At 37.7% G+C, this 24,386-nt stretch overlaps 1 protein-coding gene across 4 annotated transcripts in view; it reads right to left on the bottom strand.

Moving 5' to 3' along the window:
- Positions 1 to 1,963: 1,963 nt before the first annotated feature.
- Positions 1,964 to 24,386, bottom strand: part of OSTF1 (osteoclast stimulating factor 1) — a 48,049-nt gene continuing 25,626 nt past the window's right edge. For 2 of the 4 annotated variants that reach the window (XM_082401519.1, XM_082401521.1), the window contains exons 3-11: positions 22,356 to 22,406; positions 19,196 to 19,259; positions 17,470 to 17,523; positions 15,937 to 16,044; positions 14,991 to 15,040; positions 11,864 to 11,942; positions 8,544 to 8,642; positions 2,964 to 2,994; positions 1,964 to 2,549 (exon numbers count right to left, since the gene is read on the bottom strand). In XM_082401519.1, coding sequence (XP_082257645.1) covers positions 2,510 to 2,549; positions 2,964 to 2,994; positions 8,544 to 8,642; positions 11,864 to 11,942; positions 14,991 to 15,040; positions 15,937 to 16,044; positions 17,470 to 17,523; positions 19,196 to 19,259; positions 22,356 to 22,406 — 576 coding nt within the window. In that variant the 3' untranslated portion in view covers positions 1,964 to 2,509. The remainder of the gene's footprint in view (positions 2,550 to 2,963; positions 2,995 to 8,543; positions 8,643 to 11,863; positions 11,943 to 14,990; positions 15,041 to 15,936; positions 16,045 to 17,469; positions 17,524 to 19,195; positions 19,260 to 22,355; positions 22,407 to 24,386) is intronic. The other 2 variants (XM_082401520.1, XM_082401522.1) reach the window with 2 other exon arrangements.

Below are 24,386 nucleotides of genomic sequence, written 5' to 3'. Positions count from 1 at the left end.
CCTTTGGGTAACAACATAGCCAATCCTATTTTAAAAAGCAGCCAGTGGGGGTGCTCGCTGAAGAAACAGAAACTGACAACTGTAATGCATGGCAGTCTAGCAACAAATAATTTGCAAGACACCAGTCCCAGAAAGAAACTAAAATGGGAAACTATGATAAAAACTGTTCTTTGCATGAGGTTACTGGGCCTATAGCTGGACAAGTCTCCCACTGCCCAAGGGGCTGAAAGGCATTTTCTATGTAAAGGATGCAGTGTCTGGGAAGGAGTTCAGGCCACAGTGACTGTCAGAAAGCTCGGGTTACAGCAAAACCTTCAAAGTCATTTCTAGAATATAATCAAAGCTCTCCTCTGCACAGAGTCAGAGTGGTGGCAAGTTCCTGGAACTGAATTTTTTTGCTGAGTTCAGCATTAAACAATCTCTCTGAAAGCTCAGATAAGCTAGACTGAATAAACAAGCAGCAAAGTAAATTTTCCCATGGAGTTTCAACCACAGCCAAATGCATTGTGCTGTTTCAACCAAAAAAACTGTGCCTATACCTAAGTCTACCCTCCACTGCCAAAAAAACTATACATAGTTGGCTAACTTTCTAGAATTCTCTTAGTTTTGATAATGTTAAAAGCAATGACAGTGAGGCCTCTTTTCCTCAAATACATTATAAATCTACAACAAGCACGTAGTATTTTCATAAAAATTATCTATATCCCTACAAACTGTATTATCTCTACTGATGTTAAAAAAAAATTGAGTGCTTAGTTGGCATCTATCCTGATTACCCCAGTCCAAAGTACACAAGAGTAAAAAGTTAGAGATTTCCAAAAGCTTTTTGTTAAGGCACAAGCCCTATTTTAAAAAACAAATCCTTAAAAGGTTCTGTGGGAACAGAATTTCAATGACAATTTCATATATTCAAGTTTATCCTTATGAAGCAATAAAAATGTTTAAAATTTACACATTTGTTTTGAAAATAAAATACTTTTTTACTAATTTCAGATTTTGTGCTCATCTTTCGCTGTTACTACTTGTACAGATGTCTTTCTACTAAAATTTATTTGGGGTATTTGATAGACCTCTACCAGGCTTCTCAGGGTATCCTTTCTCAAAGCACCCACAGAGAGAAAAGCCGAAGTCACAGACAGAGGAAACTCCTCTAGAGGCAGTTATTCATTTCCTGAGCTAACCCACTTCCTTCTTCAAACATTTTCTTCTCTTCATCAATGTGTTTTTTTGAAATCAGCATCAAAGGCTTCTTGCAAAATATACTTCTGGGTCTGGGGCCTGGAATCCAGGCAAATGCCAATGGCTGTGTCATTTCTAATATCATCACTGCAGTGATACAAAATTAGAATCTCAAATGAAGTGTCACTTCAGTAATACAGAAGGCTCCCTGCAATGTTAAACTGATGTTTTAGCAAAAGAATCCAGATCATTCCGAGGTAGAGCCATGTTTAGAGAAAATAATTGTCACCAAAGTGAAAAACTGAACGCTACTCCATTATGGAAAATTATAGCAGCTTCCATAATGAGGAAATCAATTTTTTAATCTTTTAAACCTTAAGCAAACTTTAATGAGTTGCTGGGTTTCTTCACATTAAGGACAACATTGGAGAGAAAATTGAAAGTCTCATAATTATTAAAGTTTATATATTTTATTAGAAATGTATCTCCTCAATGACTGTTGTCTTCACTTTAATCAAAGCAGATATAGAAGGCTGAACAGAAATTTGGCTACTATGCCAACTCGATCCCCCAAGACACTGAGAATCTCCCGACCTCCACACGGTTTCCATCCCAGACCCCCTAAAGAAGGGGAGGGACTTAGGGAGCCCTACTTTGTCATGTACCGTCAATAAAGTATACTGTATCCAGAAAAAAAAAAAAGAAAGAAAGAAAATTTGGCTACTATGATTCTTCTGTGCTAATAATACAAAATGTTATTTAAAAAATCAAATCAGTCTTTACCTAAATATAAATATAAAAAGCTTTATTTATTTACCAGCAAAGAGTGATACCACAAAACAAAGGAAATAAAGTCTCTTAAAATGTTTATTTTTGTCAGAATAGCTGACGATTTTCTATTAAGTCTTTCGGTTTATTATTATAATAAGCATTCCCCCCTTGAAAAATCCATTCAAAATATCTCTATCCTTGAGGTAAAGAACTTTAAAAAAAAAAAAAAAATCCCGATTTTTTTAAAGAAAAAAATTCTTAAAACTCCTTTAAGCTTGATAAATAGAAATAATCTCTTCTTGTTCTACTCTGGTGAACAAAAATGTACTTTATACAGCAAAATATCCAGTCACTTATTGGCAAACTGAAGGTGAAAACTATTCATTTACATGTTTTATTCAAACAGTGCAATACTGCCATGTTCATATAGACTTTTTTTTTTTTTTTTTTTTTACAGTTACCAACACTCTTCTGGCAAAGACAAGGCTTTGAAATGGCAAAAGCAACACAAGTTTTAGATCTCAAAGCTCTGGAAAGGAATTAATCTGAGTCTTCATCATCAAGATAGTCCTCGGCATTGCTTAATGTTCGGACTGCATCTAAAAGGAATGGGGGAAAAGCAAAACAGAGAAATTACAAATGGCTCAGATTTTGTTTTCACTTTCAAAGCTCCTGACAATTCAAAACACTGTAATCTTCCCTCAGATCTAGGGGTTGTATTTTACCCAAGGATATTTTTCTCCTTTTGCTTTCCAGTCTAACTGATTAGTTTCTGTTGCCACAGAGGCTGACAAATACATTTGTCTGCATGTTACCTAGACATGCAGAAAAGTAAAGCACATGGTGTTGAGGTACCATTAGTCTATCTCAAACAAAATACGACCAGTCACATGCACCATGACCAATGTGGAACACACCAGAAGCCCGTCCACCCTGACAACTGTGCTTCCAACCTCCTCTCCCAATGACAAGTGCACAGGTGGCTTCAGTCAGTCGACAACCCGTGGCCTTACCTGAGGGCAAGGTCACTGGGTAGAAAGATAACTAATGAGGGGGGGAAAAGGAAAAGAAAGAGAATGAAAACACAAAAGCTTCAGTTTCATTTTAGAAAACATTAAGTATACTCAGAAGCAAAAGAAACTGAAATGAAAAATAAATAAAAGTTTTAAAATAGAAAGAGCTGAACCCCATCAAATGTTAAGTCAACCTTAAACAGAGTTCAAAAGGAAGACATCTGATCTTTAACTGTTCACCTGTCCAGTCAAATTCAAACTGTCTAGTCAAATTCCTATAGCAACAGGTTACACGAGGTATAGTTTTAAGGGGAAAACTGAAATGCAAGTATAAGCACATTGTTAGAGCTCAATAAATGTATGTTATACATAGCACCCAGAACATGGTCTCTAAATACTATAAGCCCATGCTCATTGGAGACATGACTGATTCCAAGTCTGGGGAAGAAACTGTAAAAGATAGACCTGAAACCTCTTGTTATGCCATAAAACAAGGATCCTAGCAAAGACGGCATCATTTTAAAAGGGCTCAGGATCCAACCAGAAGAGGCCTCCACTAGCCAAAGATAGGCTACCAGTAAGGAAACTATGCTGGATTAAAACACAGCAAATATTTCAACACACACCAAAGAGAGTTCATTGGCCCCCTTTGAAAAATAATAGGGAACCAGCAGGTTATTTTGAAAACTCTTAAAAGGCAAAAATCAAGCCTTTATTCTGCCCCTGATATACAAACTATTGCTCTAGTAACCAAACAGTTGATAAGGGGAAATTTTTCTTTATAGAATGTTCCAACTAATAACCAAGAAAGGAGTGACAAAATTAGAATATCACCATTTTGCAACCATTAGGGAAATAATGAATCTAGACAACGATCATCCATGGATGCTAACATTGCAGGACAAGTGACAAACAGATATTATGCGCCTCTGATAGAAGAACACAATTTACTTTATGAAGTATTCTTTCCTCTATCCCTAAGATAGATACATAGATAGATAGATAGATAGATAGATAGATAGATAGATAGATAGATAGATAGATAGAATCCAAATCTAATCAAACCTCTAGATGTAACACCAATTGACAAAAATACAGAGGACAGAGGAGCATGACAAATAACACTGCGGGAATGCATGCATGCAATGTCTACACTGGGAAATTCAGGGAAATTGGCCCAGTTTCTTTAACAAATAAACTGCAAGGCTAAACAAAGAGGAAAAGGAGAGGGAAAGGAAACACTAATTGAAAAAGAAACAAGAGACATAGCTATCAGTTTGGACCCTACTTTAAAAAACATAAATAAATAAGCAAAGAATAAACAAACATGTAAGAGAAAATGGTAAATTTAGACCATCACAAGATGTTTGATGATACTGTAGTTTTTTTTTAAGTCTTTATAGGTTTAGAAAAATTATTGAAAAAAGAAGGAAGGGGCAGCGGAGAGGGCAGGGATATAGAAACCGATTTATCTTATACAAGAGAGAGAAAGAAAGGTAAAAGAACAAGTGGCTTTATGCAGAACAGAGGTGGGCTTCAACGACTTCACACAAGCTTCCAAACTATTAGAAGTCTCCGGGTTGACTGTACTCTTCTCCATTCTCCTTACGAGGAGTTCTGGAGACCTGGGAGGAAGGTATTTTGTTCTGTTCCATACACACCCACAAACTTCAGGACTGGCCTTGAACTTGGTAAAAGTAGCCTTTTAAGCTAAAGACAGACAAATAGCAAAGCTCTTCCCCTTTCTACTTTGCTACAACAATCCTGTGTTTTTCGATATTGGAGATATTCTTTGTCCTTCAATGGTTACTTCGGCACTTTGCTTTAAGCAAGAGAAAGATGACTTGCCACGGTGCAAATTCTGACCAAATAGAAAGTGAGAGCCAGGCAAATAAATTCCTTCTCCTTCCTTCCTTCAGTGGACTGCTCTGAGGCACAGTTTCTCTGGAAACTTCTCATATGGCCAGGTGCTGATAATGAGCTGTATCTTCATAGCCCGTCTTGGGGCATGACTATCACGGTAATGTATCCCCTAGTAGTGCGTCCCAGCCTCCCCTACCTCACTTCCATTTTTTTCTCAATCTCACTGCCCTGGATTTATATGTTCCAAAACACCAGAACTTAGATAGACAAACAAACAAATAAATAAACAAATGGTGGAGGGATAAACACAATAACATGCATAAATCTCATAGACGTGTTACGTGAAAGAAGTTAGACACCAAAAAGCACATACTGTTTGATTCCATTTATATCAAGTTTGAAAACAGGCAAAACTAATCTATCGTGAGAGAAGCAGAGGATTCTGAGGGAGGCTTCTGTTGTGTGGGAAGTGTCCTCTATCATCTGGGTTATGGTTAATAAGTTTAGGCACAGTGGGAATCCCCTGGCGGTCCAGTGGTTAGGACTCTGCACTTCCACTGCAGGGGGCCCAGGTTCACTACCTGGTTGGGGAACTAAGATCCTGCATGCTGTGTGGCACGGCCGGAAAAAAAAAAAAAAAAAGGTTAATTTCAGTGTGGATTAAATCAGGTTAATGAATTTTTAAAAAGTGTAAGCACAGTAAAAGAAAAATCATCAAGATGTACACTTAAGATTTATGTACTTTATTTAATGTAAATTATACCCTAGTTTTAAAAAATTGGAAAAAGAACTTAAAGGTTCAATCCTCAAGTATGGCTTGACCCCACCCTATATCCTAAAGTTACCCTTCATGGTAACTGTAACATGTAAATTATTTTGTCCCTATAAGAAATTCAAGATGTGCTTTTAAAAGTGGACAACAGTATCAGAATATACCTTTTCTGGTTTAGAGTTCATGCTGGCAATTTGCTATATGGCCAAATATTCAAACTCTCATTCCAACTAGGATCAAAATACAAATTAAAATTTTTTAAACTGGATAATTGGGCGAACAAAGAAAAAAAAACAGAGAAAAAGGTAACATGAAAAATGAAATATAAAAATTCATTTCTTGGCTCTGTGTGCCAGGCCCCAAGATCACCTCATTACTGAAATCAGTATAGCACAAATTTAGGAAGGTGAACTAAAGAAACTTGGAGTAAACAGAGAAACAGAACACCAACATCCCTGCCCTTTTCTACAAAGACTACAGAAAAATGAGGAGAAAAAGAGAAAAGTTTGCCACCTGCCTCTTCCAGCTCCAGTTGTTCATGTGGAGGCTTCTGGGTGTAGCTCTCTGGAGTCTGAGCAGGTGTGATAGTTTCATTGTCTATCACCATCAAACTCATAGTGTGCATGAGACTCTGATAACCTTTAGCTCATAAGAAATCTTACTCCTCAGTCAGGATGTTTTGGAGGTACCCATAAAGCAACGGGAAGTCAGTGGCAGAGAAAGGAAATTAGGTCATAGTCCTTCTTCCTGACCCAACCAAGGCAGCAGGGCGTGAGAGGTCCACCTCAAGTAAAAGTGTTTCTCCCACGTGGCTGCAAATACGGCTTCTCAGTCAAAACGTAGCTAGGGAACACCACTCAGCTGGTAAACACTTTCTCACTCATTTGGTAGAACCTATACACATCTATGCATGAGTAATTACTTTAAAGGAAGACTTGCTCTGCCAGCAAACATTCATGGCTTAAATAATTAAGAAATCCCTAACTGCTTAACAGTGTACACTATACCTGAACTGAGGTTAAATAAGAATCTGGAACAAACACTTATCTGAAATAAGGGACACACGGAACAATGGATTTGTGAGGAGAACTATGATGGGAATTTGATGATAGGTAAGGAAGATGATTCTGGGAAGTTCCCTTGGTAAGCCTTGAAGAGAGGGGGGCTGTTTGCTTTCTTTAATTGACTAAAGCAGGAAACCAGGGGACTGATGTACTTTGCTGCTTCTGCTAGAAATGGAATATGATACAGCATAATATTGACTCTTCTCATAAATCAAGGGATACCTGAGGGAGAAATAAGTCTTCCAAGGGTTCAAACATTAATGGCAATTTGATTCAAAAGATAGAAACAGAAATGAGTATCTCATTACCCAAGTTTGAGAACTCTGAAAATGATGATACCCTAAGGATAAAATGAAAACACATGAACTTAGCCTCTATAATGGAAATTTCTAAAAAGTTGTCTTGGTGATTCTCCACCAACGTGAATCAGTCTAAACTTCAGACTCTAAAGCAATACTAAAAAAGTCCAGAATGATGAGGAGCAATGCAAAGACTTGCAAAAGGTGAATCCTCCATTATACTAGTTCCTTTCTAGAAAACGGCAGTAAAAATGTATCCATTACAGGCTTATACTTCAAAGTGGAATTAAAATGCCAAACATGAGATAATTAAGTAGAATAAGGCTTGAGGAGTGAGAAAAAAGAGTTCAAGTGTTCCCTCCAACCAAGCATCTTCCACCTTTCTTTTTTTCTACCTCTCTGGGTTTCTCATGGGCCAGGAGGCTGATGATAAATGAAAGAGGGACAGAGGAGAGGTGGATGGGAAGAAGAGTTCACACCCTCCCACTCCCAGTACTCCTTTCTGGAATCACCATGTTAGAATGAATCTAGGGGAACACATTCAGCAGGCTACATACTGGGAAGTCAAATCAACAGCCAATCTCTGAATAGTAATCATGAACAGTGCAGATGTGTTTAACACCTTCTCTTTCCTTTAACACCTTTTCAAAACCACCACACAAACTCTTCATTTTTATAGAATTGCATGTGAACTTTTCAAACCTCTTCTCCCACATCAATAGATAGTATCTTTAAGAATATACACTCTATCTTCAGACTTCCCTGGTGGCGCAGTGGTTAAGAATCCGCCTGCCAATGCAGGGGACACGAATTCGATCCCCGGTCCACGAAGACCCCACATGCCACGGAGCAACTAAGCCCGTGAGCCACAACTACTGAGCCTGCGCTCTACAGCCCGCAAGCCACCAACTACTGAAGCCCGCGCACCTAGAGCCCATGCTCCGCAACAAGAGAAGCCACTGCAATGAGAAGCCCGCGCACCGCAACAAAGAGTAGCCTCCACTCGCCGCAACTAGAGAAAGCCTGTGCGCAGCAACAAAGACCCAACACAGCCAAAAATAAATTAATTAAAAAAAAAAAAGAATATACACTCTTATCTTTAAGAATCCACGCATAGAACTGTGAAGAGATACCGATACATTTACAAAGTCTAGAATAATTTTGATTACAAAATTTTGATTACAAATAATTTTGATACCCTCATTTAAAATAGAAACAAAATATAATCATAAAGCTCTTGAATGCATAATTAAAAAAATATTTAGCGATAACCACTCATAAAAACAAATCTGAAATGAGAATATGGAAACAATGGTTCTCTGATAAGGACTGTAATGGAAAGCAATTAGAAATTGATTGCAAGGAATAAAAGAAACACACTAATTACAGCAAAAAATCGGTGTCTTTTCAAATTTCTTTGCATAAAGGTATTCTTCCATGTTGGAAGTTCTGATTCAGACCAAGGATATAAAATCTAACTTTAGAATCACCTGAAGAATTTACCAAGAAAAAATTTTCCCTAATATTAAATCTATAACTCTTAGTCATGATGGCATCAGGAGGAAGGATTAAAATCAAGTACCTGTTCCCTGTTTCTTTTTCAGGAGAGATGCACAGGCAGCATTAGTAGCCATGTCCAGGGCCAGCTTCTTCTCATTGTTTCTTAAGTCTGTTCTAGCACCTTCCCCAACACAAGAAAGTAAATTAGGTGTTTTGAAGACTCTATAGTAGCAGCCAATCCTTTTTTTTTTTTTTTTTAGTTTCTTAGTATTTTTTTGTTTCTTTTTTCTCTTTTTCTTTTCTTTCTTCCAGTTATATTGAGATATAATTGACACACAACACTGTATAAGTTTAAGGTGTACAGCATAATGATTTGACTTACGAACATCACGAAATGATTATCACAGTAAGTTTAGTGAACATCCATCATCCCATATAGATACAAAATTAAAAGAATATAAAAATTTTTTTTCCTTGTAATGAGAACTCTTAGGATTTACTCTCTTAACAACTTTCTTATATAACAAACAGTAGTATTAATTATATAGCAGCCAATCCTCTTTCCATCAAAACTAATCACTTTTGGCAGAACTAACTAGAGAACCATTCTGGCCCCAAAGTAGGCTCTTTCCAAACAGTAAAACTTTCTCAAAACAGTAATAGCATATTTGGCAGTTTTAATCAGGGAGCTTATTGCTGCACCTGTAATAATTATACACAATTAAAATATAGCCTTTCTTTCGAGTCCCTATAGAATTGCATGTGAACTTTTCAGTGAGGAGTTTACTGTCCCTGTGGACAGTAAATCAGTTAGACTCAACGTGCCTTGGCATGAGTTTTTGGAGATTAAATTCAATACACCCTTTGCCTCTTCTTTTCAAGAAGGTCTTTAGAAAAGACCATGTAAGTTGAGCTTGAGGAGATTAATATTTATCTTAAGTATACTCTCATGCTTATTAGCAGAATTAGTAACACTAAAATCTAGAGGCAATCCATTGTTCCCACAGCCCATCTTCTACTCCCTTTTTTCCTTGTCTTTATTATGTGATAAATTACATCAGAATTCATAAATCTTTCTCATTGTCAAAGATTCAAAAATACAGATGTATGCTGAACAAAAGCTTATGTCTCATTTCAGCCTTCAACTAACCCCTTCCTTCCCCATCTTCTACCTTCCCCAGAGGTGACCATTCCCAACAAGTGGGCATCAGTTCCCTTCTCCCTTATGTGCAAGAATGCATTCACAGACATATGTGGACATATACACAAAATCATACTCCATGTATTAGTCTGTAATTTGATTTTTTTTTTTGCCAATGATATTTTCCTTTTTTTTTAGTTGATGTACAATATTTATAAGTTTCAGGTATATAACATATGGGTTCATAATTTTTGAAGGTTATATTTCATTTATAATTGTCACAAAATATTGGCTATATTCCCTGTGTTGTACCATGTATCCTTGTAGCTTATTTATTTTATACACAGTAGTTTGTACCTCTTAATCCCCTACCCCTATCTTATCCCTTTCCCTCCCTCTCCTCCCTGGTAACCACTAGTTTTGATTTTTTTAACTTAATAATATATCATCGTATTCATTCCTTAGTAGTACACATACTTATAACCCCATCTATTTAAATATTTATAATTATTCCATTTTGTGGGTATTCCAAAATTTATTTAACCACTCCTCTATTGAGGGGCGTTTAGGCTGTTCCTAATTTTCATTATCACAAACAATGCTGCCGTGAACCTCCTTGAACAACATCTTTGTTTATATGCATTTCTGAAGGACGGTTTCCTAGAAGTGATGCTGAAATGTAAGGATATGTATGTTTTCATTCTGCTAGCTACTGTTAGACTGCCTGCCAAGAAGGCTTACTAATTTACACTTTCTGCCCCAGTGTTTGAGAGTGCCACTTTCTCTACAACCACATCCTCTCCAGTAAACAAAATATAAATGTCCTAAAACTCAAAGGCACAAAAATACTGTCAAGAAAAAAATAGTATGTTTAATTAGGAATACGGTGACCGTGTGTGAAAATCTCTCATGAACAGATTTAGATATCCACAGCTGGGGTTATAGGGAAAAACTCATTCTCTCGCTGTACTACAGGTCAAAAATCCTGCGGGTTCATAGTTCTGTGACTAATCATACCTTACTTTACACTTGAGAACTCACATACATGATTTCTGTCAGGACGGGAAATGTTCAGAGACAGGATGCTAGAGGAGAAACTCAACCATTTCCTGTGTCCCTCTCAACCAGCGCTGCCCAGCAGAAAATTATGTGAGCCATAGATGTAATTAAAATTTTTCTAGTGGCTACGTTTTCAAAATGTGAAATTCATTTTAATAATATATTTCATTTAACCCAGTATATCCAAAGTGTTATCACTTTATCATGTAACCAATATAAAAATTATTGTGATATTTTATTCTTTTTGTTTTTACTAAGTCTTCAAAATCTGGTATTCATTTTACACTTACAGCACAACTCAATTCAGACTAGCCTCATTTCAAGGGCTAAGTAGCACGTGTGCTTAGTGGCTGCCAGAGCAGACAGTGCAGATGTTGGCGTACCTTTGGGGGGGGCACTACAGTGGTCCTCAAGGTGTCTGATCTTTTGCACCTGGAGTTTACATCATCAACATCCTTTAAATCAAAAACATTTCCTCTCATATAACCCACAACATTGCTCCAAGGATCCCTAATGATACTGCATCCATGTGACATGTAGGTTGGGGATTCCAGCATCCTATATTACAGCCTTCTGGACCAGGGTGCAGTACGGGGTGATATCCCTGGCCTTCTATAAGGGTTAACTAATATTTGTGGGACAAATAGATGAATGGATGGTGAGTCCATAATTTCACTGTTGCTTCTGACTTGTGTAAAAACAGGGAATCAACGTATCTTCTCATTTTCTGTACATCTAGCATCTGCTCAGCTCAAAGCAGGACATCGCAGCCACAGCATTCTTTCTTATCTATCAAGCTTTCCTGTGAGAACAAGGGCCTCAGCAACTTTACCCATACAGCTTTCTTAGAGAGATCTCCTCTGTATGTGTGCATGCCCATATGTACGCATGCACACATACACACACACACACCCCTTCCTTCTGAGGCCCTTTAATCCTGCAGAAATGTACAATAAATTCTTACTAAGGGTAATATATGTGATTTTAAAGCTTACCAAGCTTTTGAGTTAAAATTAAAAACTTACACAAATCACCTCAATTTTATCTTATCCTAACAACTCTGTGATGCGGACAGAGTAGAGATCAAAAGTCCAGTTTTAAAGTAAGAAGCCTATTATTTTCCCTAATATTTCAAGTGGTATAAGTGGATGTAGCCTATTTTTCAGGGTAAGCAAAGACCAGATAAACTAAGCACACTTTACCTTTTGCCAGAAGCAACTGGACAATATCTGCATAACCCTTCCAGGCAGCAGCATGCAAAGCTGTGTCTCCCAACTTGTTCTATGGTGATACAACAAGAGAAAGCAGCATTTGAAAAAGAGAGTGTGGATTGAAAACGCGCATGACTTTAGGTTTACTCTAACCTAAGTAAATCTAAAATGAGAACGAAGTTATAAAATCATATAAAATTCCAAAGAGGGAAAGGAGACTCAAGAGATGAGAGGTGAGTCATTTGGGGAAAGGGAATGGGATGGAAGAGGAGAAACTGACTCGGCAGAGCACAGGTGGAAGTGCAGATGCCTGCAGAGGGAGACGCCAGGAGGAAACAAGCAGATTTGTCTCCACAGAAACCAGCATGAATTAGGAACTGGAGATGCCTGGAGACACGGGAGCAGGCATGAGGCATGGGAGTGAAACCAAGAGTACTGGGTGAAAGTGTTTCTCAGGAGTAATTAGAACCCCAGAACCCCAGATCACCTTCCTTTCTCCCTGCTGCCAGATGACCCAGTACAGATGGTAGAATTACCCTGTTGAGAAATTAACCAGATAGCTTCCAAGCTCATGGAACTTGCAGGCACAAGAGAAGGTGGCGACTAGGCTAGGAACTAAAAGCAGGGGGCTAGCTGAAAAACCTACAAACTGAGCAGTAAGACCCCTCTCCCAGCTGCCTTTACCTACCCCAGTGCCCCAGTGTGTACAGTCTAGCATCTACGCCCAGGGAGGAGGCTGGAGAATACTTCTCTGGGAGAGCTGAACAGTCCCAATGCGGGGGAGGAAGGGAATATTTTAACTGGCATCTGGGTATAAGCCAGCAGAACATTCAGGACCTCACCACTTCACCCTATGGAGAAAACTACCAGTCAATAAGCCCCACAAGCACACAGAGCTTTCAGTCATACTCAAACATGAATGGACAGACAAAGTCACTATATATTTGAGGACAGCCTCCAATATCTGAAGAAAGATCAAAACAAAGCTAATGGATCTCAGAGGAAAAAGACACAGTGTAGTGAATAGCAGAAAATGTTTTACAATATGTATATAATTAATATATCAGAGATATAATATGACATTATGTTAGGAAATGAGAAAAAGATGCTATGTAAAAGTAAAAATAAGAGTAAAAGGAGGAGCTTGTGGTAGAAAGAATTCTAAGACAGCCCTCAAGCTCCCTGCCCCCTGGGATACACCTCCCTGTATAATTTCCTCCCCTTGAGTGTGGGTGAGACCAGTGAATATAACAGGATATCACACCCATATTTTCTAATCAGTTTATGTTAAGTTCATCAAAAGATACTACCCTGGGTGGACCTGACCTAGTCAGGTGGGCCCTTATAAGGCAAGGCATAGCACCAGCAACACAATCTCCTGCTGGCCTTGAGAAAGAAAGCAAATAGCCATGTTGTGAACTGTCCATCAGGAGCGGTGGTCTCTAAAAGTTGAGGGCCTCAGTACCATAGGTGCAAGAAACACAATTCTCCCAGCAACATGAATGAATTTGGAATAGGACTCGAGCTCCAGATGAGAACCCCACTCCAGCCAATACCTTGATTCCAACCTGTGAGACCCTGAGCAGAAAACCCAGCTATGCCACCCAGCATTCTCACCTATAGAAAGCATAAGGTAAATGGGTATACTTTTAAGCTGCTAAACCTGTGGCAATTTGTTACACAGCAACAGAGATCTAACACAGTGCTCTGGGGAATTAAGAAGGTGACCAAAATAAAACATTAAGATGAGAAAACCTCTGAGGAAAACTAAGAAAATTAGAGGCTCAATCTGAGAGGTCCAACATAGCTACTAATGGGCATTCCAGAACCAAAGAACAAAGGAAACAGTCAGATAAAAATATATAAGAAATAATACAAGATATTCTTCCAGGCTGAAAGAGTTCACTACCATTTTCAGGAAAAGACCCATTCTAAAAGCACATCATTGTGAAAGTCTGGAATACCACGGATAGAGTAAAATTCTAATCATGAGAAAAAGCAGGGAATTTCCTGGCAGCCCAGTGGTTAGGACTCTGCATTTTCACTGCTGAGGGCCCAGGGGCCCGGGTTCAATCCCTGGTCAGGGAACTAAGATCCTACAAGCCTCGCGGCATGGCCAAATAAAAAAGGGAAAAAGCAGTTAACACACAAAGAATGGGACTCAAAAAGGCATCAAACCTCTCAAAAGCAACCCTGGAAACTAGAATACCAAGGAGCCATGCCTGCAAAATTCTAAGGGAAGTCATTTTCAACCCAGGATTCTATCAGCCAAATAATCAAGCCCAAGCTCCCCTTTCTCAGGAATTTACTTGAAGGTATTCTTCAACAAATGGAAGACAGAGGATCCAGAAAAGTGAGGACACAACACAGGAAAGAGGTGAAGCGTTTCCCAGGAAGACAGCAAAGGGTAGTAGAGACCAAGTTGCTCCGATTAGAGAATGAAGATGGAAGGCGTCAGTATGATTCCAGGAAGAAAAAAAAGCAGGCAATTATCTTATACAATTTAGAAAAGTATATCAAGAGAGTATAAAACAGTGTAGAGGTCTTTGTGAAATACAAAAAAAAAAAAAAAAAAGCACTAAATAAAAGTCAATAAATACAGAAACAAAAAAGTTACACAAGCAGTGAACGATATTTAAATAGCCATAATACCATAAGCATTATATAGTAATATAACCAAAAACTATGCTATGTATGACACATTAGGAGGACCGAAGGAGGAAAGATTGGGCACTGGGTGCTGGAAGATGACAGCTGGGCAATTGACAAGCGTAAACCTTCACCTACCAGATAGGATGCCAAAATACTTTATGAAGATGATGAATTAGGAGACAGCTCCACAAGCATATTCCTTAGTAACATGAAGGTAAGAGGAAAGCACTAAAAGCTGAAAGTGATATACGAGGTGGAGTACGGCAGGAATTTGGGGCTTTATGCAATTTGGACTTTAATAATTTTTTAACTATGTGCTTGTTGTATTTTGATTAAAAGTTTTATGAAAGATAATAAATGGGAAAAGATGAGTTCCAAGACATCAAGATAGGATTTTACACACACATAAGCTGTACCAGGAGAGCAAGGTAGGTGGGTTAAATGACTTCTGCATAAGCAATCTCACCTGTTGGTTCAGTTCAATGTTTGGTTGAGTAAATAGCATTTCCACTATATCTGAAATTCAAATAGAAAAGATCTTTTTAAAGAATGAGACTAAAAGTCTGACAAGACTCGGCATAATAATTTTAAAAAAGAGGATTCTTTTTAGAAGAATCATCAAGAAAATAGTTATAACAAAGTTTTCAACATTTATGTAAATAGAAGACCTAAGACTATAAAAGGTAGAATTACTTAGGGAAAATTTTTTTCAAATATTTTGGCTTTTGTATTTTCACATGACATCTATGATAGGAATATTTTTACATTTGCTGGGGCACTTAATATTCATACCACTAATTTGTGTTTAAATTTTCCTTTGGCCATGCTATTTAATTTGTTGGATTCTTTGTTTCTCATTACTGCTGGGATCATTTTCTGTGCGTTGTAGAGAGAGGGAGAAAGAGAGTGAGTGTGGTAGATTCTCGGCCAGGCTGAAATACATCTAGAAATTCCATTTGCCATTATTATTGATTATAACAGAGGAAGTTATCAACTGAATCACTAACTCAAGCAAATGCTGTCTCTTTCCTAAATCTTAAACTTAGAATGTAAATCATAAAAGCTTCCTGGGAAAAACTAAGTCAGAGGAATCAATTCTGGTCCTTTCTTCTGTGAGATTAGACAGTGGGGTTTGTTTTTATATTACTGTTGTTTTCCTGTAACCTTTGCAAGTCTGAGAGAAGAAAGGAAGCTTCCACTCTTTCAAGTGAAAAGGTCCGTGTAGTGAGGCTGACCAATCACATTCTACCTACTGTTTTACAGAGCTTCCAGGGACTGGGCTTTTGGCTGATGTTCTGAAAAATTTAAAAAGAATAACCAATTTCTTTTTTCATTTCTGTAACTCTGGCTCCCCTAGATGAAGCACATTTTCAGTAGCACAGACATTTATGGTAACAAACAAAATGTAATACCTTTGTGACCCCCGTGACAAGCCCAGTACAGGGCGGTGCTTCCAGCTTTGTCCAAGCCATTAACACCTACTCGGTTGTCCAAACACTCTCTCAACCAACTCAAGTTGCCTGAAAACATTTTACATTTATAAAAACACATGAAAAAGGTTTTTAGCTTTTTTGTTTTGCTTTTAAATCAATTTCATCCTGCATAAATTCACATTTGCAAAGGATTAATCAGCAAGTCTGAAATTAAAACCTGCCCCATAACGCATTCTCTATGGTACATTTTGACTTCTAGTTTATTAATGGAAAGCATTAACATCAATTTTTAATGGTAGGTTAATGGGAAGAGTTGCCTAAATGGGTCCATTTAAGGTATTTTTACTCTGTAAAAAAAAACTTTTTTTTCCTTTGTGAAATCCTGGAACTTTGGGAAAAAATGTCAAACCTAAGAACAAGCAGACACTACTCATATTCATATTTTACACACATTTTCAGTTCCTACAAGAAAAGAAAAACTAAGTAACCTACTCAAAGCTGCTGCTCTTATATGTTAAACTATTCATTTAAAATCCTCTGGCTAATGCCCTAAATATCTAGTTTACAAATAATTTTTTAAATGTCAATTTAGTCGTTCTACTTATGCACAATCCTAAACGAATAATTTCCTTTTGTACATTCAGATTTCAGAAATATCTACAATTAAATGAAAGAGAGCTTACTGTGGCCTTACAAAAAATTCCCCATGATCTACGGCAGGGTTTCTCAACAGCGGCCCTACTGACATGTGGCGCTGGAGGATTCTTTGTTATGGGGGCTGTACTGTGCACTGCACGATGTTTAGCAACATCCCCAGCCTCTACGCAAAAGGTGCCAGCATCCCCCCAGTTATGACAGTCAAAATGCCTCCAGATACTGCCAAATGTCCCAGGGTCTGCAGAGAGGAATTACCCTCTGTGGAGAACCACTGATCTACGGGACAAAGTCCCAAGTACAAGCCCCATCCCTGGTGCTCCCTTCCTCCCCAACTCCATCCTCACCATTCATACCTGCAATATACCAACACTCTCCCAGATGCTGGACCCCTGAGAAGCCCCCACCCTCTGCCCTCCTGTTACTCATTCTGGCCTCTATAGCCTATTTAACTGAAACACACTTCAACCGCTATACTTATCACACCATCTTGTAATGATCTGCTACACACATCTCTCCCCTGCCAGACTTTGAGCTCTGCGAATCACAGAGCATGACTTTTCACTTGCAACTAAGCACAGGGCAGGTAAGACTCAAAAGTTATTTGTTGACTGACATTTTGAAAATTAAAATCACACATTTCTGTAGAGTGAAAGAAGGCCAGAACAGAGATTGCCTCTGGGGGAGGCAAGGATTTAACTGGGAAGGGAACTTTCTGGGATGATAGGAATGTTCTGGATCTTGATCTGGGTGTTGGTTACACAGGTATATGCATTTGTTAAAAGTCATCAAACTACATAATTAATATGTCTGTGTTTTACTGTACCGTTTATCTCAATCAAAAAGAATCAGACCTACCTCTTTTTGCAGCTTCATGCAATGGATTGTCAATGGATTCGGCCTGCTCAGCCACTAGATCGAAAAAAAAGGTGCAAATCAATGTTGAGAGGGCCACCCAAAGGATTCCCTGAAGCCAATTCAGTGTCCCAGCTTCAGAAGTGCCAGGACCTTCCACCATACAGCTTCCCTTACTTAATGAGAGTTTTAAAACATGGCAGAAAATCAAAAGTGATGTTTTGTGCTTTGAAAGAAGCTGAATTATGTGTCAAAAGAAACCAAGCTAAGACAATAACACAGCAATTAACTGGGAGTATAAACAGAAACAAACATAGCAATTAACTAGAAGTATAAATAGAAACAAACAGATCCAAGGTCTGCCTACCAGTTTGCTCAAATATTTCACCAACAAATTTAGTCAGGAAACTGCAAAAGAAAGCATTTGAGGTTCGTTTTTACATTCTATAAAAACACCCTGCTTTGAAGATGGCTGAAAATAATTGTTTCCCTTGTGTGTGTGGATATGAAGAGTGAGGTAAAGGAGAAATATTTTGCTTTCTATATTCACAACGGCCAATCAGCATACCTACCTGCCCCTAAGGAAGGTGTATTCCCTGCTGTCCTAGAATCAGTAGGAGTGACCACATGAAGACTGTTGTTCAAATGAGACTTCAGACCCACCCCTCCCACCATAAAGGGCTGTAACTAGATACCCCCTTGGCTACCAGGGATCTAACAACTGAGAAACATGTTGTACCCTCAGTCTATGACCAGCTGGAGAAGTTGTTTATTTGGGATTTCAAAGGTTAGAGGAGTGTAGAAATGCTTAAAGTCTTTTAAAATCCAGAATGATATGGCCCTTAGACCAGCTAAGTGGGGCCCATGTGTTGAGCCCCAGGTCTCACTCATTTCCCTCCCACCCCTTCCTCTCCTCTCCTCCACCTCCTCCCCTCCCCTCCCCTAGGAGCTTTGAATTGCCTTCCTTGAAATTTCTAAGTCCCCTTCCAGTGTTCGGAACTGGTGCCTGATGTCAGCCCCATTGGTCTAAGGATGTATCTAATGCTAAAGTCCAAAGGAACCTTGGAAGTGATTTAAATCAAACCCTCTCGTTATACAGATGGAGAAACGGTCCCAGGGGCAGCAGTTAAGTGCCCTAACTAAGGTCCCTTGTTGTTAGAAGTGGAAGAAGGATTAAAACCCAGGACCCTTGTTTATCAATCCTGTGCGCTTTTTACTTTACTCTGCTGATTTCTACAAAAGTCTGCTTTGTCCCCCTTCCAACTACAAGTGGCTTCAAGGCAGGGCCTACGTCTCACTGTTCAAGCTCCTCAGACTGCCCTAATATTCATTTAATGAACATCACTGCCCCAAACATTAATTAACATAACAAGGCAAGGTTACTTCATCACAAAAGAAAGGGCTAGTCTAAAAAAAACAAAAAAGAAAGAAAAGAAAAAGAAAAATGTTCTAAGCGTTGAATAAAGTAAAAACAATAAGCATTTCCCTGGAAACCTTAGGTTCTTTCAAGAATGTTACAATGCATTTTCTTAAGCCAAGGAGTCAAGTTCAAGTACATCCAGCATCCATGGCCACTCTATTAAGAGGAGGCTCAGAGTAGAAAATGCCCTAGGCTGGCAATGACTCCATTGATTTCTCAGCCACAGCCGGAAACAGAAAGGCCTCAGGAACCAGATAACTGAAAATACACAAAGTACAGCCCAAGTAAAGCCACCGCAGCCATACTTACCATAGTTGCTCGGGATTAGTCCTGTCCTGCCTTTGGAGGTGCCTTTCCACCAATTGGTATCACTCTGGTGAAAGAAGAGTTAAATTAAGTGGCACCGAATCCAGTTTACATTCAGTCATTTTTAAAACCATGTGGCTCATATTGGCCTCATTTTGGCCTTTTCAAAGGGTAGAGCAGTTGACATTTTTTGTTTTATTTAAGATAAAATACAACATACTTCCAATTCAAATGCAGAGTTACTGCTTTACCAAATGTCCATCAGCCCTGGTCACATTGATCAAGCTTCCTCACTCCTTAGTTATGGATGTCCATTCCCCTTATCATTAAATTACAAATATACACACATCTGCCTGCAACAAATCAAAGACACTTCATCATAGAGATTCCACATTCAAACAAATCAAACAGAGATAATATGGAAGAGAAGGGAAAAAATTATGTTTAGTTTAGACTATCTGTAGGATTTTTTGGTCCACAGTCTAATTTCTCTTAGTCTCAAGATATGCATATATTTGGTTTTCTAAAGATCTCTTTATTTCACCTTTGCTTTTCTGGTAACTTTTTATCATAGAAAAATTCAAACCTATACCAAAGTAGAAGGAACCATATAAGGAACCTACACATATCCATTTCCTAACTGCATGAACTATTTACTCATGGCCAATACTGTTTCATGCATATCCTCACCTACAACCTCCCTCCCCTTCAGATTATCCTGAAATAAATTCTAGACATCATATTCTTTTATCTGTAAATATTTTAATATGAATCTCTGAAAGATAAGGACTTTTCCATAATAATAACACCATTATCATGTGTTATTTTGTTTGCTAGCTTAAAATTTTTTCAACAATAATTCCTTAATACCATCAAATATCTACAATACTCAAAATTTCCAGTATGTCTTATAATAAAGTCCATACAGTATGATTGATTGATTTGCCTCTTAAGTCTCTTTTAGTCTATAGTTTCCCCCTTCATTTTTTTTTTCACTCCTTCACAATAGACTTTTCAAAGAAACTAGTTTGTTCCGAAGAGTTTGGAAGAGTCTGGATTTTCCTTGTTGCATCCCTTGTTATAAAAAAATGTGTTCCTCTGTTCCCTGTATTGCCTATAAATCGGTCATTAGTTCTAGAGGCTTAATTAGACTCAGATTCAATTTTTTAGCAAGACTATTTCATGTGTAGCATTGATTCTTCCATCAGGAGACACACAATGTCTCTCTTTTTGTAACATTAGTAACCACTGATGAGCATTATTTGGATCCATTATTTCATAAGGGTTGCAAATGGTGACATTCTAATTCTATCATTCCTTCTTCATTTAAATAACTAGAACATTACTTTAAAGACGAACTTTCCGGGGCTTCCCTGGTGGCGCAGTGGTTAAGAATCCGCCTGCCAATGCAGGGGACACGGGTTCGAGCCCTGGTCCCGGAAGATCCCACATGCCGCGGAGCAGCTGGGCCCGTGCGCCACAACTACTGAGCCTGCGCGTCTGGAGCCTGTGCCCCGCAACAAGAGAGGCCCGCACACTGCGATGAAGAGTGGCCCCCACTTGCCACAACTGGAGAAAGCCCTCACACAGAAACGAAGACCCAACACAGCAATCAATCAATCAATCAATCAATAAAAAAAAAAAAAAAAAAAATTTAAAGATGAACTTTCCCTCATCAACTCTCAGGCTACCCAGAGATAAAGTTCATGGAGAAAGGCAGAATAAATACTGATTCTTTTCCTTTAGAGTTGTCAGAATAAATACTGATTCTTTTCCTTAACAGTCATCAGAATAAAAAGTTGGTTCCCTAGCATTCTCTCAGGTTGACCAATGATGTTTGTTTTTGTTTTTAAGTATCATTAGGAGCTCATGAATTTAAACAGAGCAGATTTGTTTCAATCCTTGGGATTGTTGCCCTAACTGCTCAAATTGTCCTATCTTTGACCAGTGGCAGCCTCTTCAATTTAGTTCTGTGTCTTTCCAGTGTGACCCTAGTAGTCTTTGGGAGCTTTCTTGCTTTCTAATAACGAGATGTCCTGGGATTATCTTGTACCTTTCCTGCCCCCAACCTGGTACCAGACATTTCTCAAAGGAACTTTGTTCCTTTTAATGGGAAATAACATATTATTATTAGGTTGGTCTTTTTCTCTCTTTTTTGTCCTTTTCAAAGGTCAGAGCAAAAAATCTTTTTGTTTATTTTATTTTAGATAAAATACAACATACTTCCAATTCAAATGCAGAGCTACTTAACTTCATTGATCTTACATCTACCTGTACATCCTTTCTTGCAGGCTGAAACTGCCAGTTTTCTACATCATTGACTTAATGACTCATTTGCTCTAAACTGCAACACACATGCAGCAATCTCAGAATAATAATACCAACACTTCTCCAACATCATGATTAAAAACTGTTTATAATTTGGGGGTAGAAGTTCTTTTTGTTCTTCATATTATTCTACTAGAGATATTCAGTCGAAATGCTGAGTTTTAAAGTCACTTGGAATAGTTCCTCTCTGTGTGTCATGCCAAATACCTGGGGTACAACTAAGTTCATTTGATTCATTCTGCTTTTAATTTTTAGGGATTGCTTTTTATCATTTAATTTAATTTTATAACTATGCAAAAGTTTACATGATTCCAAAGACAGATCTCCAAAACAAGGTGTAATTTTTTAAAAGTCTATATTCCATCTATGTTTCCTCTACCCTTTTTCCCTTCCTTTCAGAGAAGAAACTACTTTATAAAATTTTTGACTCCTCCTTTGACTTTTCATTTTAAATTGAGGAAAATAAGTATATGTATATCCTCTCACCCTTTCTTACTTACATAAGTAAAGGCACACTATCCACATTTTTTTCACCTTGCTTTTTTTCACTTAAATTACTCCATAATATCATATAGAGATATTCCTCACTCCTTTTTATAGCTGCATAATACTCTGTTTGTAGATATAGCAAAGTTTATTCAACTATTTTCCTACTGATGGACTAAGGGCTACTTCCAATCTTACGTTATTACAAATTATGCTCAGTGAGTAAACTTGGGTATATGTATTTCTATACAGATATACATGTAAATAATGTACAATATTACAGCTATACAAAATAGTCGTATACATCTTTAGTTCATGTGTGGTATGACAAAATATTGGCTGGGCTTACCATGTCAGTAATGTAGATAATATCACCTTCTTCAAAGTACAATTCATCTGGCTAAAAAAAAAAAAAAAAAAATTAAGTTTTACTCCATGTAATTTTTTCATGAATTAGAATACAATGATGATGATAATTATACAAATTCCAGATTCTAAAATCCTTATAGACAGCGTAGTTTTTATATACTTAAATCTGCACATAAACCATATAACAAAACATTACTGACAAGCTAACACATGCATAGAAATGTGAATTTTCCCATGATAAACTTCAAAGAATTAATATAAGAAATAAGAATTCCCCCCCACACACACACACCTTATTTTCTTCCACAATGAAAGCAAGGCATTTTTATACCAAAATAGAATATTAATAAAACTTTTTCACTGTAAAAATTTCAAAAGGTGATATATATTTTTTCATAAAAGAATAAATGTCTAGAACTAAAACCATGAAAAATAGCTAGAAGCTTGGCTCTCTCCTAAACGATTAGCCTTCAATCCTTAAACACTTTCATATCAACATCACTCTCTACTTATTTTGAGAAAACCATTATCTTAACTCTTCATGTTCAGAGAAGATGAATATCTTATATATGAGAACAGTTAATACATAATTCAACCATTAATAAGGCTAAAGAGCTGAAAGATATGAAGCAGTAACTCATTCTAGACCATAAGCAAGCTCTAAGGGGTTAATTAATTACACAGGCAATACGAGCTCTTATACCAGCCAAATGTCCTACAAACTCCCTGAGTAAAGCCAGGCACTTTAATTAAACATCTTTTTCCTATCAGTAGATAACACTTATCCGCATGACTGTATGAGTAAATAAAATGTCTAGGGAGTTCCCTGGTGGTCCACTGGTTAGGACTCAGCACTTACAGTGCTGTGGCCCAGGTTCAATCCCTGGTCAGGGAACTAAGATCCTGCAAGCCGTGCAGTGTGGCCAAAATATATATATATGTATATTTATGTCTACTGATGAGCAAGTTTCAGATATTGGGAAATGTTTACATTGTCATGCTGAGTGAAGAATGTAGGGCACAAAATTTTACATAGGATAAGATCATGAGCACATATTAGTTTCATAATGCTGGTTGGAAAAAAAAATTTTTTTAAAGGCTTTGATATTTGATTCCAGTTACTGCTCCACACTAATAAAAATTATGCTAGTGAAACAAATTATTTCATTCTTTCATTTTCCTTTTGTTTATCTCCTCCTCTCTCAGCTGCAGACTAGGGCAGTAAATGTGACTCTGCAACAATCATTTACTTAGTTTCAAAGATGATCTCTATTATTTTTATAACTATTTCCCCGTGAATATAAATGAAGACTATATCAGCTGTATCACGCTTTAAGCAACCACAATTCATAAATATTTAGATGCAATATGCATTCAAATATAAAAATTAGCAAATGATGATGAATGAAACTAAAAAATGTGAGTTCCTCTAAAAAGCACTTTCTGAAGCATTTCTTAATTTACACTTCGGTCTGCAGAGACTAGATTTACACATAGCATTATCTATGCAAAATTAGTTGAGCCTATGTAGATCAATGACATACATTTTAATATTATTGGAAATAGGCATTTGGAAGAAAAAAAGTAAAGCCTTCTGAGACTTTTCTCAATTTTTCTCTAAAATGTCCTGATGATCTATGATCATTACTACTACCAATATGTGATGGATATAGAAAGTGATTAGGGAAACAAATTGTTGACTTTAGCACTTCCCTGCTGTTAACTGGCTCACTTCTCAGAGGCCGGAAGGGTGACTCACTACCACCATGGCATCCCAGCTGGTGGGATGGAGTAGCCATCCTTACAACAGAAAGGTTGGCCTTAGCTGGCAATTTGAACAGCATCTGACTATCTCTCCTTTAGATGACAGTAAGGAGTGGGTGAGGAGAATGAAGCAGGATGTAAGAAAGTAAAGAAAACAGAAGATATGTGAAATCTTAGCATTTTTTTGGAGTGACTGAGTTTCTTGGAGTTTTGAAAGAGTTCAATGTCTTGAAGAGAAGCTAACCTT

Source organism: Balaenoptera borealis (assembly GCF_965194805.1).
Source record: "Balaenoptera borealis genome assembly, chromosome: 8".
In the NCBI taxonomy this organism is placed as follows: Eukaryota; Metazoa; Chordata; class Mammalia; order Artiodactyla; family Balaenopteridae; genus Balaenoptera; species Balaenoptera borealis.
Note: the sequence above shows the minus strand (reverse complement) of the source record. Positions and strands in the feature narration are given on the sequence as shown.